Source organism: Scardinius erythrophthalmus, assembly GCF_964197995.2.
Source record: "Scardinius erythrophthalmus genome assembly, chromosome: 1".
Lineage (NCBI taxonomy): Eukaryota > Metazoa > Chordata > Actinopteri > Cypriniformes > Leuciscidae > Scardinius > Scardinius erythrophthalmus.
The window spans coordinates 57,516,365-57,533,041 of record NC_138221.1 but is presented as its reverse complement, the minus strand read 5'-3'; the positions used below and the strand labels follow the sequence as shown (position 1 = coordinate 57,533,041).

The following is a 16,677-nucleotide window of genomic DNA, read 5'->3' as shown; positions in this document are numbered from 1 at the left end:
TTTTGATAACGAAATCCTGCTATTAAAATAGGCTTTACTTTTAGTCTAACGTTACACGTCACGAGCTATAACGTTCCTATACATTGTGCACTTACCGTCAGAAGACGATCAGCCGTGGGTGGACTTTTGTCACCTTATTTATTTACATATAGTCCAGTCATTTTAAGCCAAAATAGGGGTCAACCTTGAACAAATTGCAACAGAAGCAAACTCAACTGATTTTGTATCCTCAATATGTCCTGAGTAAGGAAAAAAAGTTCAGAAGAATCCCATTAGGGGAAAGTTTCGAATTTTTTTAAAATTAATTCAGGTACAATTACCAAACATATCTCAAGGTCTTTTGAATAAAGGGTGGCAGCCTTTCATTATCAACTGTTGTTGTGGACTATATACTGGAGAAGTATTTTGTTCTCCATTTGAGTGAGATGTTTTTATGTTCGTAAATAAATAAGGTGACAACCCAGCTAACAATTTTACATTCTGGGAACGTTAGTTTTTGGTTCCCAGAACGTTCCCAAGAACGTTCCCTATTGGTTAGCCAGGAAAGTTTTCTTTACGTTAATAGAACGTTCTCTATAGGTTAGGGGAACGTTCCCAGAACATTCCCGGAAGGTTCTCGGAACGTCCCCGGAAGGTTCTCGGAACGTTCCCCTAACCTATAAGGAACGTTCTATTAACGTAAAGAAAACTTTCCTGGCTAACCAATAGGGAACGTTCTACAAACAACACATTCTACATTGTTTAATGTTCAAACACTTAAGAATCCTATGAATATATTATTATTACAATAAATTGAATTAACAGAAACTATCATTAATAAGTAAATCAATCAGTTTGTATTAAATAAATAAGCACATAATCCATGTTTTTGTTGATTCATTGTTTAATTATCAACCTAAAATAAGTCATTAAAAACAGCATTAGTAAAATGTTTTCAGGTATTCAGTAACAGTGATTTACACTCAATATTTCACACATGAAAATATTTCAAATAAAACTGCACAAACATTTTAATTAAAACAATCTTTTTGCAAACTGTAGCCTATAACTTACAACAAAATTGAAAAAGTATTAATTTATATACAATATACATGAATGTGCCAATCTTCACTCTGCTCAAAACATTTAAACTCCCAACACCATCTGCAAATTTAACAGGAAAATAAAAATACAACGCGTTACATGGACACACAATCCCATGCCAAGCCCTGTAATGGCATTAATGAAAAGAATGAGGTGGGATTGTGTGTCACAAGCTGTAGGAGATATGAGAGCACGAGCGCTGCTGGTATTGTGTATTTATTCAGATATTTCAGCATCAATGTGTATAGAAAAATGTATACATTTGAAAACACTACATTGCATTTCTTTATATTGCACTATTAATTATTTCAGACTACAAATCAAAAAAGGAATGTTTTATATAGGGGAAAGTAGGGGACACTTTCAACTCTGAAGTCAAATAAAAAACAGAGAAAATAATATTCAAGTCTAGTGAACTCTGACCTGCGAATTCGCTCAACATATAACGTATAAGTCTCACCTCCAATGAAGAATTTGAAAACCTGTAACTGCTGTATTGTTTATGAGAGAGAAAGAGAAAAAAAGTTTGAAACTGCTATCAATTTTTTTTATCTCTGTGACTTTACAGCTACAAATTCCACTGTTACAGGTGCTCAGTTTTGCTATAATGATACCCTCACAGAACATAGTAATAATCAGCCATCCATGCCAAAGCAAAGGTCGGTGAAGTTTACAGGTACATCTGTCCAGGCCAACGTCTGATGCCTTGATGCCTTCCGCTGGGATCCCAGAAAACCTGAAATAAAAAAAAAAGTACAGTTCAAAATCTATCATACATACATCTCATCTGGTATCACAAATTATCATTCCAGGTTCACTTTAAGATATGCTCAATATTGGTGCTGCACGATATAGAAAAATTTAGAGTTTATTTAGAGATACCTGCCGTATGGTTTAATGCAGGTGCTAACGGCGCTATATCTCATAAATTACCCCACTAATAATGCCCAGAATGGTACCAAACTTCTACAGTAGTACAAATAGGTTCTGTACTCATTAAACGAGGCATTGGAAAGTTTGTAAGTACATCAGGAGTTTATTTAAATAACACTTGCCTGACGGCGAATGCTACTGCTGACGCGGATGTTGACGTCACTTTATGAGTACAGAACCTATTTGTACTATTGTACTACTCATTTTCCCCGACATAGAGCAGATCGGCACACAACAAAAACTGCTGTTCGGATGTTCCCTTTTCTGATATTTTAGCATTCGTGACATTTTAATTAAAACAGAAATAAGAATTTTAGTGTAATAAGCGAAAATGAACTTACTCAGAGATCCCCTACCGCTGCAGATGTGTACGGAAGTGAAAAGCGGAAATGCTTAGACCTCTTTCCGGTTCGACCGCCGGGCGCTCCGCATAACCCCTATTGGGGAGATTTTGTAGAGTGAACCTGCATAGAAAATTACAATAGATAACAAGCATAGATAAATACAATAGAAGAAAAATACAGTTGAAATAAGCAGTGCATTATGTTTTTCAGTTAAATCTAACTTACCAGGTACAGAAATTGAATTATCAAAATGTAAAATAAGTCTTCATTGTAAAAATAAAAGAACTATAAATTAATTAAATGTATCTTTGCTAAAGCTACAAGTCATTTTCTCTTTTGATGTTTGATCACCGTTGGCGACACAAACAAAGTTAGGCTGCTGTCCCTTTAAGACGAATGCGCAGACCTAAATCCTAATCCTAGACATAAATGACACGCATTCGTTTTCTTTCTGTTTAAAACACAAGACTGTTTACGAGGAAACTCGCCAAGATAGGCATTTTGACTTCATTTTGCGTGCACGTGTCCGTTTAAGCTCAAAAGAAAGGGAAAGAGAACTGAATTCGGCTAAACTCACCTTCTTCATCTACTGACTGTGGATGGCATCAAGGTCTTGTCCTGAAGAATACAGGGCCAAACAATAGGGATTATATCTCATCTGGTAACAAGAGCAAAGCCATAACTTTAAGAACTCTAAAGATATATTTACCCCCTGATATTGCATTGGGGATATCAATTCAAACATTTTTAAAGGCTAAGAGTATGAGCCACAGCTACCCAAGATATCTGGTTGCAAATTAGTCATGGCTATAAACCTGTATGCATGGCATCTACTTTGTATTTTTTATAAAGCAATGTTCTATGCATTTGTCCCTGTCAAATAAACATGAAATAAATAAATCTGTGAAAATAACTGCCTAAAGTTGTCGACCCCCTGAACCACATTCAGCATTTAAAAGTACAAAGAATTTCAGTATTGATCAATAAAAAAAAAAACATACAAATACATAAATACCTTTGAGTTGGACAGTATGGTGTCAGTCTCATTGGCCAACATAATTCAAAACAGACCTAAAGAAATAAAATAAAATATACTAATGATCAGGATATCATGTTATCATAATAGTTAAATGAATTATTATTATAACTATGACCATTATAATATTGTATTAGTCGCCTATTATTTAGCTGATTATTTAGCCTACAGGCTTCTCAAGGACAATCACTGAAAAAACCTGGGGTTAATGATTTTAAAATGTGAAACTTATATTAAAAGCATAAATCTTACAGACCCCAAACCTTTGAACAGTAGTGCACTGTAGGTTTGAGGTGGTTTTGCTTACTAGTCATATGGTTCATAGTCGTGGAGATTTTCTTGGACAGGGGGTGCAGCAGGCCATCAGCATGATGATCTAGAACATAACATGCAATTTCAGAGCCAACAATATTAGATGTGTTAGGTTTATTACAAGGAACCAAGCTAGAACAGAGGTGAAATGCAGAAAAGATAAATATATACAAATCTTAAGATAATATATTGTGAAATAAATGCATGTGGAATTATTATCATGATTAAACAATAACTCACCCCTTGTTGTAGAGTTTTTTTCTCTCTTGCTATTCTGAAATCACATTTTAACAATATTGGTAAGTGACGTCGCTGATTAAGTTAACACTACAGTGCATTCTTTTAGGTTAAATAAATTAGCTTACTTCTAATCACCCATTGACAAATTACCAGCAAAACTATCAAAAACAGTTATCTACACTAAATATGTGTTTAAAACCCCAAACTTTCATAAACAAGACCTTAACTTAACGTAACTTAGGCCTAACGTTCTCTTCTGAAACCGGTTAGCTTAACTTAAGTTAGATGCTAACGGACTTTTTCAAAGACACAAAACCATTTCTTTAAAGTAAATATTCAAGAGAAGCGTGTCAATTACACGAAAGAAATGTGTCAGGGACGTTTGTGTGTATTATTTGTGAGATTTTGTTGACTAAACTTACCTGAAAGCAGTGAAACCAACAGCGAGAGACGGGAGTTTTGTTGTTTGTCAGTTGTCGACGACGTTTCCGGTTTCCATCTGCTCTCGCGCAGCGCACGTGGTCGCTCCAGTGTTTGATCACGCGCATGCGCATTAAAACACTTCAAAGTCACGCAGCATTTAAATAAACATATAGAATTAAAATGTATGACATAATTTAAAATATCATTAATAAAAAGTTATTGCGAATAGATCTGAACGTTGTTGGTTATCTTATAACCTTAGGGGACCATACTGATGACGTTGTCAGTTATGCCTGTTAATAATAAGTGATATTAAAATAATAACCTGCAGAGAACGTTCCCAGAACGTTCTCTTTAGGTTATAAAAATAAAACCTAAAAATAACCTGAAACGTTCTGGGAAGGTTCTCTCTAGGTTATTAAATAACAACCTGCAGGGAACCTTCCCAGAACGTTCTCTTTAGGTTATAAAAATAAAACCTACAAATAACCTGCAGGGAACGTTCTGGGAAGGTTCTCTTTAGGTTATAAAAATAAAACCTAAAAATAACCTACAGGGAACGTTCTGGGAAGGTTCTCTTTAGGTTATAAAATAAAACCTAAAAATAACCTGCAGGGAACGTTATTTGAAGGTTCTCTTTAGGTTATTAAATAACAACCTGCAGGGAACGTTCCCAGAACGTTCTCTTTAGGTTATAAAAATTAAACCTAAAAATAACCTACAGAGAACGTTCCTAGAACGTTCTTATTTGGTTCCCAAAAAAATAACCAAATGGGAACGTTAGGGGAACGTTGTCACATGTCTGTCCTGTCTTGTTTTGCACTTGGGTGTTGGTTATGTTAAGTCAGGTGCTCATGCTCATTGTTAGTCCCGCCCATCTTGTTAGCTAGTTATTGGTTAATTTGCCCCACCTGTTGTGTTCGTTACCCTCCTTTGTTTGCTCCCCTATTTAGTCTCCTTGTGTCTGTAGTCTTGTGTGGTTATGTTGTCTTGGGTTTCTGTTTCCAGTCCAGTTCTGTTTCAGAGTTTCTTGTATTTTTCCCCCTCGTGGGTATTTTTGTTATTGTGTTTTTTTTTATTAAAGTTCTTCTTGTTTTGGCTGCAATTGAGTCCTCGGTTTTGTTTGTATCTAACGTGACAAACGTTCTGTGTTTGCTAAAGCCCACCCACGGCTGATTGTCTTCTGACAGTAAGTGCACAATGTATAGGAACGTTATAGCTCGTGTCGTGTAACGTTAGACAAAAAGTAAAGCCTATTTTAGGGCAATTCTTAGACTATGGGCACTTTTATGTCCTTTGATCATATTTTGTAAAAAAACATTTAATTTTGAAAAATTAACACTTTCATAGTTAAATTTACAATGAAAGTACTTTAGGAACGTTTTACCGGTAGTCTACGATGATATTTTCACCTTTTTAAACATCATTATACATGCAAATATTGCTTTTTTGTGCTTTTTTCCACACCCAGACTTCTGACCTTCAATAATGAAAAAGAAGTGTAAAAAAATGATTTCTTTTTTTTATATATATATATATGACTGACTGAATAAAGTATCAGTAAAAGAATCAAAACATAATTGAGGTATTTAAGGTCAGACAACTATTAATGTGATTTTATATACAAAATATAGTTGTCCCACAGTATTGCCGTAATTTCCACCACAAAGCTTTAATGTCCCTTTAAAAAGGTTTTTTTGAAAGATTGTTTGGGTAGTTTCTATGGAGATGAACAATGACATCACAGTACATGTATGACATGGAGGAGATTTTAAATTTCTTCAGCAACTTGGAGAAGAAAACTCAAGGTAAATGTTGCTTAAAATGAAAATATTTTTATTGTATGTCATTTCCAAACATGGCGTAACAATAAATGAGTTTGTAAATAAATAGATTTTTTAACACAAATAGATGTATTTTGCATGCATGCAATGCTAACTACCAATTCATAGCTAATATGTAATACTAGCTTGGATTTTTTTACAAAATACTGTAGGATTATCATTTCCACCACTGTCATTTCCACCACATTACCGTCATTTCCACCCCATTACCTTCTTGGGTGGAAATGACAAAGGTGAGGTGGAAATGACATTTATGCTTACAAGGTGGAATTCATAGATTGAGTGGCTACATGTGAATTTTATTTATTGAAATGAACAATGCTAATGTATTTATTCAAATATATATTTGTTTAAATGCCTTTTCATCTATTTTTAAGATGCTGCGGAGGTCAACTGGATAAAGGTCTCACTATTTGTGGTTAAAGTTGTTTACAGTAAGACTGTAACTGTTCATCTGGTTATGGAACCAAACAGACTAATGACTAATGATTTGTTAAATGGGTTTCAAATAAATGTTTTCTGTTTTTCTACATGGGTGTCCATTCATTGTCATTTCCACAACACCCAGTCATTTCCACCACCTCATAACTTTTTTAAAAATATGTACAAAATTCTAATCAATCATTAATAATTTCTGCATATAGTTTATGGGATAATGTTCCACTTAATGTAATAACACAAGTAGTTATTTTTCTGAAATGTATCTAACCAATGCAATATATTTCAGGTTGTGGTGGATGTAAGCTTTGTGTTTGGGCCTCATGACAATTAATTTACTTGATCCACAAATCTATGGTAATTGCAATATAGGTATAAATTGGTAAAACTGTGAAAGTGGTCTTACACTGTTAAGAAATTATGTATATCATAATAATTTTAAATGATAATCAAATATTTGCATGTGATGGAAATGACATTTGTTCAGTGTGGATCGGAAAATATGTAAAAAAAAACACCAATTTGTCTTATAATGTAAGTGTGTTCTCTTATGGATAATTAAACTAGACTAGTTATATTTAACTGTTAGACTGTGACCATTTTGATTTGAACACTTTTTTTTTACCTCAAGTTCACAAGGCCAAAAGTGCCCGTAGTTGAAGAACCACCCTTTAATGGCAGGATTTCGTTATCAAAAGAGCAACGTTACGGTATCAACTATGCTGGTTGTCAGGGAGACGTGAGGTTGTCAAGGAGACGGGTGATTTGTTTACGTTTTCTTTTAAGAGTTTAAGTCGATATCTTCATCAAATTTGCACACATCAACGTTGGAAACAATGCTTACACTACTTATAAGAATTGTTACATCTGTCATCTTTAAACAAATTATTACTTGATTCCTTAGCCCCCGTCACAGCCCCGTGCTCGCGAGACAGTATTTGTGCGCGCGGAGCAGAAACGCGCGCGGTTGCTTTCTGAGCGCTCGCGGTGCAGTTATGCGCCCGCGCGAGGGCTCAGAAACGCGCGCGGATACTTTCTGAGCGCTCGCGGTGCAGACACGCGCCGGCGCGAGGATGCATTTTGCGCGCGGATGCTGTTCTTTGCCCTCGTATCCTGTGCATGCGCCTAGATTTTATGTGCGCGAGTTTTGAGACTAAATAAACGCCATAAGAGCCACTCATTGAACTCTTGAGGAACGCGCCTCCAGTGGAGTAGAGCGCTGCTGATGACTGCGCATGCGCGGTCTTCAAAGTTCAGTGAGCGGCTCTGACTGCTCGGATTCCTCAACGCCGTATTCAGTTCACTCAAATACTCACCGCGCGCGACATGAGTGAGCGAGCGAGCGCGCTTCTCGGACTTTCGGCTTTAGTTGCTCTTCTTGAGTAAATCACGGGCTAGAAAGTGAAACGATACTGAAGAAAAACACGATGTAGTGCATATTACCGACGCTGGACTGTTAAATTTCGTACCTGCAAAGCAGAGTTGTTTAGTATCGCGCTGGAGGAGAAGTAGACAGCGGTGGGACAAACATGCTCTCGCCGTTCTTGGCGTATTTTCTGTCGCTTGTGGTTCTGTGTAGGATTGCGCGCTCCCAGTACTCAAGCGACCAGTGCAGCTGGAGGGGCAGGTGAGACATGCTTTAAATATTTACTTATTATTATTATACAAGTGCGCCCTTATTACTCGTTTGCTATTAATGTAAAAATAATTTCAACTGAGTAAAGTGCAGTTGGAGGTTTAACTCTTTAAAATCCAAGATTAAATTTGTTGATGCCAATTAATGTTGTTGTTGAGCTAATGTTTTAAGTTCAAACTTAAACTTATTTTTTTGACTAAAACAAGTAGAATATTAACATTAAATCATGATTAATGTTATTACAATATGCAAAGTCTCTGTATGAGCAGTAGTAGCCTAGTCTATTAAAGTTATGTTTATGAGTTGTTGAGTAATTGTAGTTTTTATTTTATTTTTGTATCAGGCCTTTTATTTGTAGGTGTTATGTTGTTATTATGAGTGGTAGTGGTTGTAGCATCTGTCTGTATTAATAACATTTTATCATTATATTCTTATTTTTTCAACTCATAAACTGCTCTCTTGGTCTGGATAGTTTAGATTTCCTTACTCAGATTTACACAGTAAAAAATGATATGATCAATAAGTTATGACCACATATGTTTTTACATTGCTGTACCTCAAATGATCAAAGTTAAGCAATTTTCAACTTTTTTTTAATAAGTTAAACAAGATTCAACTCATTTTTTTAAGTCAGTTTAATGTAATTTAAGTTGAAATGACTTAAGCATCCAAGTTGATTGTACTTAAAAATTCAAAGCAGCAACTTTTTTATTTTTTTACAGTGTTCAGTCTTGTTATTCTGTCCTGCTGAATGCTGAAGCTCACTGGCATAACCTGAAAGCAGAAACTCTCTGATCAGTGATTCATTTCTGCTCACTGGTTTGACCTAACCCAGATTAATCTCTCCTGTAAAATATGCAAATCACTCTGTTCTTTGTTTCTTTAGACAGTTGAACTTTTCTAGAGTTAATAAACTATTGCCTATACACACTCACACCGGCTGTGACATTTTCTAGAAAACTGAGAAGCTTTTAGTTTAATATAATCTTATTTGGTCATCTTGGCTTTTAAATGTAAATGTGCATTTAAATGTGAAATATGTTTTGATCGCCTGGGTCGACGATAAATCTTAGATTTCTCTGCCACATAACTTCATCCCATTACAATGCTTGTTATTATTCCTAAACAATAGCTCTCTTCCTTCAAAAACATAACACATTTCGTCTCTCTGTGAATTCTTTTTTTCAATAGAAAGGCTGAGTGTGCTGTATTCTGACTGTGCAGCCATAATCTGCTGTTGATTTGCCAGGTCTTAGTTCAGCCTCTCATTACGGCGGAGCTGCATTTCAAACGCTCTTAATTAAAGAGGAGCCGTTATAAATGAGGACACGGCAGCTTGTGAGTCTGCCCCGCACATGTGTCACCCCAGGCTCCACATGAGTTTTGGGTCCTCACCTCTCATTTTGGTGAGAGTTTAATCTGGGGTCTGCAGCAGGCTGATTGTAGAACCGCTGGAGGGTTCGGAAGCAGATGGCTCATTTTCTGCCTAACTGACATCAGGCCACAGACTCGAGGCGCAGAACCGCAGATGATGTCTAAAAGTAGAGGAGAGAGTCTTTTTGTGTGGCCGATGGACAGCGGCAGGACTGCTGCCCGGACGTGCAGATCCTCGTAGTTGAAAGCGAGGGGAGGTTCAACTGCGTGACCTGCATTTGCACTTGCATGCTCCGGGTTCGGCTACTGTCTCTGCACTTGTCTGCGGAGAGGCCTGCGTGTCCTAGGAGCCATTGACTTGCGCTTCAAAAATCCTACCCACGGCACTATGCCCAGTGTTGGATCTTGCCAAAGCGTTGGAAAGGAGAGAAGAAAAATGAGAGACGGTTAATGTGTATGTGTGTGCGCATGCCTGCACGTGACGGGTCATGCAGCAAGCCTTGCGCGTGGGTCTTAACACCTTGTGTGAAAAGACATTAACTTCATTCTTCCTGCTCGGAGAAAAGCTTTCCTTTCATATGAGCCTCAGCTTTGGACTCGACTCTGGCGCAGACTGTTCAGAACAATCGCCCTAATGTTTGAAGTTTCCTTTGCTGTGTTTTACGTTAAAGGCCAATGATAGAAGATCCAACCATCCTTATTTAGGGGATTGCCCTGGTGTGAGATGCCGCCATTTGCTTCAAACCAGACTGGTTTGCTTTGTTTAATCTACGTAGCTGTTTGTTAAAATTTACTAGCTATAACTCCAATGTCAGAATTAGATAAGTAAGGTTGATGACTGACCTGTTCCAAAACTTAGTGAACTGCCATTTCCCTTCCAGTATTTTAAGGCAACGTACGATTGCTTCCAGACAGTAGCCAGTAAAATTATGCTGCCTTCTGGAATCATTTGTTTTGGCAGAATTCATGGATAAGCCAATCCCAGAATGATTGCGCTTAGCGAACACAATGCCTTCATGAAGTCGAAAGGGACATGGATAATGTTTTTTTAATTATATGATTGTATTTAAAGTCCCCCTGTAGTCAATAATTTTGTCCCTTAAAACTCATCTTTGATCACCAAAATTACATATTTAAATGTTTTTTTCCTTGAAGAATTTTTTTTCATGCCTTAAAATAGCTTGAATGTAACTCTATACCCTTGCCTCATTTAGTATATGCAGTTCTCTGAATATGCAAATTAGGCCCGCAAATTGGTTGACGTGATTGGTTACAAGGTAGTTTGTGACATCAGAAACCAGCAATTTTAAGGAGAAAATACTCAGCAATGGTGTTGACTTTTGAATTTGCAAATGGTTTGTCTTAAAGCATATTAAAAACACCCCATAGACATATAACAACATTAAAAACTTGATTTTTCTGTATTTGAACATGATTCTTTAACTGTATTTCATGCAGTACTGAATTGTTTTGATAAAAAGAGACTAATAGACTTGTCTCCATTGATAGACCAATATGTTGGCCCATATTTTGAGTTTATCTGCTCTAGTGGTCGACCAATAAATTGCCTTGGCTGATACATTGTATCGGTCAATATTTGGCTTTTTTTTCTGTTTGGTCATAAGTGGGACTTTTATTTTGACAGTCACAGTACTGAGAACTATTCACTGTGTACTGTATGTTAAATTAGCTTTGCCTGAACAGATCGCACAGATCTATCAGTGCACTGGTTTCAGTGTTTACTTTGTTTTTTATTCTCTCTTTTAAACTTGCAATGAAACAGAAGAAGTGACAGATTTTTTCTTGTGTATCTTGGTATCTGTGTAACAGATTATCGAAAAATAAAAAATGTAAGGCGGGGACTTGTTTCTATTCATCGGTTGTTGATTGGAATTTGAGATGTGGTTGTTTCAGTGTTTGGAAAAGTCCTGCGTACGTCACCAGACGTTTTATGTTACGTTATGTTATTTTGATTAAGCATTACGAAGTTGCGAATTAATTGTCGACTATAAGATATATAGTAAGTTCTTAGAAAATAGATATACACTTTTCGAAAACTTTTGAAAACTTCTTGATTCTATCTTAAACTCCCCCTGTAGTAAATTTTATCCCTTAAAACTAATCTTTTCACGTCTTAAAATACCTTGAATGTAACTCCACACCCTTGCCTCATTTAGTATATGTGGTTTTATGAATATGCAAATTATCCCCGCCTCCACTCACTCACAACAGCTCAGAGATTCACTCGTTGACGATCACACGTTGACTTGATTGGTTGCAAGGTAGTTTGTGACGTCAGAAACACCAGCGATTTCAAACCGTGTTTTTGAGACTGTGAGAAAATACTCAGTAATGGTGTTGACTTGTGAGTTTACACATGGTTTGTCTTGATTTTCACCACAAGGGGGACTTAAAGTATAAATCTGATTATTTTACAGATTTTTTAATGAATTAAAACATAATTCGAATTGGTTCATTTTAAAAGGACTGATTTCCAATTATTTCAGTAAATATTATGTAAATAAATATAGATTTAATGGCAGCAATTGTTATGCTTGTGTTATTTATTATCTTTAAATTAAATGGTGAGATATCTTATTTATTGGCTTTATCGACCATCGCCCACAAAAATATATATCCGTTAACCACTAATCTGCAATATTCTGTTTTTAATCTGTTAATCTAATCCAGTTTTATTTGCCTCATTAAATTGTGTTTTATCATGTATATTGGCATTACATTGCCATCACCTGATTTAATTTGTGTGAGCTGTGTATTTTTATGCTTATTAGAATGTTAGCTTCATGTTAACATCACAATCTGTTGGAATCAGTTGTGAGTTGGAGGTTCTCATCATGTGTTTCTATTGAGGTTCGCTATTTGTGGGTCGCAGCCTATGTTACTTTTGGGGTTGAGTTTCAGTTAGGATTCTGCCATTTAAAGTAGGGTAGGTCCTGGATCAGGGCTTATATCTCCTTTCTGTGCCTTCTTGTAGTGGTCTGACCCATGAGGGACACACGCGGGATGTGGAACAGGTGTACCTCCGCTGCGCCCAGGGCTACCTGGAGTGGCTGTACCCCACAGGGGCCATCATCGTCAACCTGCGGCCGAACACATTGTCCCCAGCGGCGTCTCTTCTCTCCGTCTGCATCAAACCCTCTGCGGAGTCCAGCGGGACCCACATCTACCTGGACCGGCTGGGAAAACTGCGATTGCTCCTCCGTGAGGAAGATCAGGCAGAGGGAAGAGTGCACTGTTTCAGCATCCAGGACGGGGCGCTCTTCATCGAGGCAGTGCCTCAAAGGGACATCAGCCGAAAAATCACAGCCTTCCAGTATGAGCTGGTCAACCACAGACCAGGAGCTGATCCACAGTCATTATCTGGTATGATGTTCTCTTGATCTTTAAAGACTCCCTTGACAAGCACAGTTTTCTTTCATGTGAAGTGTTTTCTCAAACAGACTTTTTTTTTTCTTTTTTCTTTTTTTGTCAAATTAAAGGAGTTGTATTTGGAAAAAACAATATATATAACAGAAACAGCCAACAGACATCAGCTAAAAAGCCCAATTTTGATTTCCTGGAAGCTTTGATGGAACAGTAAGATTTCTTTTGTGGTTTTGAAAGAAGTTTCTCGTGCTCACCAAGACTGCATTTTATTTTATCAAAAATACAGTATAAAAAAAGTCTCTTGAGGTTACACTTTATTTCGGTAGTTCACTTTAGACATTCTACTGACTATATAAGTAACTTTGCAACTACATGCCAACTTATTCTACTAACCTAAACCCAAACCTTAACCTAAAAGTCTACTAATACTGTAATGAGAGTTAATTAACATGAAGATGCAAATTAATGAGAGTTAGTTGACATGTTGTTACTTAGAGTTAGTCGAATTTCTAAACTGGACTATCAAATAAATTGTAACCCTATTTTAAGAATTTGCCAAATGTAATTTATTCCTGTGATGGTTAAGCTGAATTTTCAGTGTCACATGGTCCTTCAGAAATCATTCTAATATGATGATTTGATGCTCAAGAAACATTTCTTTTTATCAATGTTTAAAACAGTTGGAAACCAATTTTCTGGGTTCTTTAATGAATTGAATCATTTAATGAATGAGTTTGGAAGAGTTTCTTTTGAAATTCTATTCAATTGCTGCTTTTTTCAGCAAAAAGCATTATTACATTTCCGTGACTCCGTGGTTTCTGGGTACACGTACATTAATGCACGCACTACCAAGGGTTTGTTTATTTTAAAAAGTACACGATCCGTAGCTAATGTTTTCATGCCCAGCAACAGATGATATCTTTACCTCAGGAAACATCCACCCCTCTGTGATGCTGAGATCTGTGCTCATATTTATACTGGAAAGTGATACTGCGCCCCATTGCTTCTATCTGTCATTTACTCCGGAAAAGCTTGTTAAACATTTAGCCTCATTTCAGAAATTAAATTTCAAGCAGTGCACCTGCTGAAACTGAATGGCCTAAAGCAAAGTAGATTCTTCAAATAACAGGTCTGTTTTTCCTCTCCCAAACAAAGCTGAAGTATTGTTTCAGTGTGTTTCCCCCTCAAGGGTAACACCTTCAGAGCTGCCATGTAAATCTGTGCTCTGATAAACAGCCTTTAGTTAGATTTCTGCAGACAGGGATACAGTAAAATCAGAGTAACTAAACGGTTTCTGTATTCTGGGACTGTGTGGCATTAATGCAATTCACTATAAACCCTTTTCCTTTATATATTATAATATACTAGGAAGTAAGAGGAATTGAAAATATCCTCAAAGTGTAAATACTTTGTGGATATTTCATACTACTTTGTCACTGTCAATAAATGCCACGATTGCACCATAAAGCATTTGCATCCAGAAAATGGGCAGTCAAACATTTCTACGCATTTGAATGTGTCCTTTATCGTCAAGTTTGTGTTCGCCTGCTTGTGATTTCAGCGATCTGAGCGGGTAGATCTGTAAGGTGACCTGTTTTCCTCTTTCCGAGCTTGTGTGTTTTTTTTTTCTCTGCGTTCACCTCATGAATGCTGACCTGCTGTGCTGGAATTGAGTTGCTTTCCATCACTGTGGAATGTGTCTTAGACCAGCTGTTGGGAGGATATATTGTCTCCATTTTTTCCCCCCTACTCCCTTCCTCTTCCTCTTTTCCCCTGTCTCCCTGGCTTCCCCTCCCTCACTTTTTCCTTCATTACTTTTCGTTCCGCCTCTCTGAAGTGGTTGGGATGCAGGCTGAGTGGCATATGAATCTTTTCTACATTAGCATGGAATGCAGGGGGGGGGACCAGATGTAGCTGGGACACTATCTTCCCCCTTTCACCCTGCCAGCGTGTGAAGTGGTTGTGATCCCAGCAGCGTTGCATTAATTTGGGGCAGCGAGGGCTGCTGACTCAGATGCCAGCCCATTCCTGCGGTTCCGTTTCAACTTTTTTGCATGCGAGTCGCCACAAAGCTTTTGAAAAAGCCCATCTGCGCTCCAAGCCCAGCTTTCGCGTTCAGGACGTAAGCGCTGGCAGCAGTTAACGCTTCACATCAAAACTCTGCGAGGCCTAGCGTTCTGAAAGATCACCCGCTTTGAAGCTTTGGCGTTTGCCAGCTGTTGCGAAGCTGATTCCTGGATGACCTCTGGCCCTGTTGGTGATGCGACGCGCCTTGTGTTGCAACAACGGGCGACCTCTGGTCCGCTCTCCTCACCCACAGCTCCTCAACAGACATGACCGGACCAGCTCTGCTCATACAGTATGTGAAGGGCCAGGTTCAACAGATCAGTTACTTTCACCAACTTTCTTTGCTAACGCCCTATCTACGCTGGAAGCAAGCTTGATAAGCATCGAAACTAGATTGATTATTTTTCTAAACAATTATTTCGCCTACGCTGTAAACGCCCATTGCAGTGCAAGTACTTCAGTGATTTGTAATGGGAGCAATTTAGTTTTATAATGAGGGTTTGTGACATATTTTTTTGCTTTACCTTTAATGACTGCAAAGACATTTATAATTATTATTTTTTGGACATTTGTCACTCTTATTTGCTACTTGCTTCCAGTGTAGAGTGGGTGTCAGACACTATATACTTTTTACGACACTTAATAATATGGCAGCGGCTATTTGCACAAGTGTAAATAGCAACTAGATTATTTTTACACAGTGAAAATAGCATATTTTTAGCGATATGTGCTATTTACATGGTTTTAAAAGCAATAGATTATATTTACACTGTGAAAATAGCATATTTTTAGCGATATATGCTATTTACATGGTTTTAAAAGCAATAGATTATATTTACACTGTGAAAATAGCATATTTTTAGCGATATATGCTATTTACATGGTTTTAAAAGCAATAGATTATATTTACACTGTGAAAATAGCATATTTTTAGCGATATATGCTATTTACATGGTTTTAAAAGCAATAGATTATATTTACACTGTGAAAATAGCATATTTTTAGCGATATATGCTATTTACATGGTTTTAAAAGCAATAGATTATATTTACACTGTGAAAATAGCATATTTTTAGCGATAGATGCTATTTACATGGTTTTAAAAGCAATAGATTCTATTTACACTGTGAAAATATCAGTATTTCCTTTGCAATAAGTGCAAATAGTAGTTATGCTATTTATGTTTTAAATAGTGTATATTATATATTAAATAGTGGCATATACTATTTGCACCTCAGTGTTGTTGTACATTAAACAGTATGCAATGATAACAGAGTGTAAATGACTATATTTATTAAAATTATTAAATGGATGCTGGCTTATTAGGACAATAAAGCCCCTCCCCTATCCCTAACCAATAAACACTTGATTATTAAACACCCGTTAGACACTTTATTTCCACTTTTCGAATATTTTCTTCATTTTATTGAAAATAAATGCCTTTCTGATCTGATATGTGATGGGAAAAGGGAGTTGAGCGAATTCGGCAAAGGGTAGATTCGAACTTGGGTCGATTTGCATCAAAACTTTGTCACACGCCTTATCCCTACACTATTGCTA

The 16,677-nt window shown here is 36.9% G+C and overlaps 1 protein-coding gene across 1 annotated transcript in view; it reads left to right on the top strand.

Moving 5' to 3' along the window:
• Positions 1-7,652: 7,652 nt before the first annotated feature.
• metrnla (meteorin like, glial cell differentiation regulator a) overlaps positions 7,653-16,677 on the top strand; it is a 12,974-nt gene continuing 3,949 nt past the window's right edge. Inside the window, exons 1-2 of the mRNA XM_081371212.1 lie at positions 7,653-8,280; positions 12,659-13,047. Of these exons, the coding sequence (XP_081227338.1) occupies positions 8,183-8,280; positions 12,659-13,047 (487 nt within the window). The 5' untranslated portion in view covers positions 7,653-8,182. The remainder of the gene's footprint in view (positions 8,281-12,658; positions 13,048-16,677) is intronic.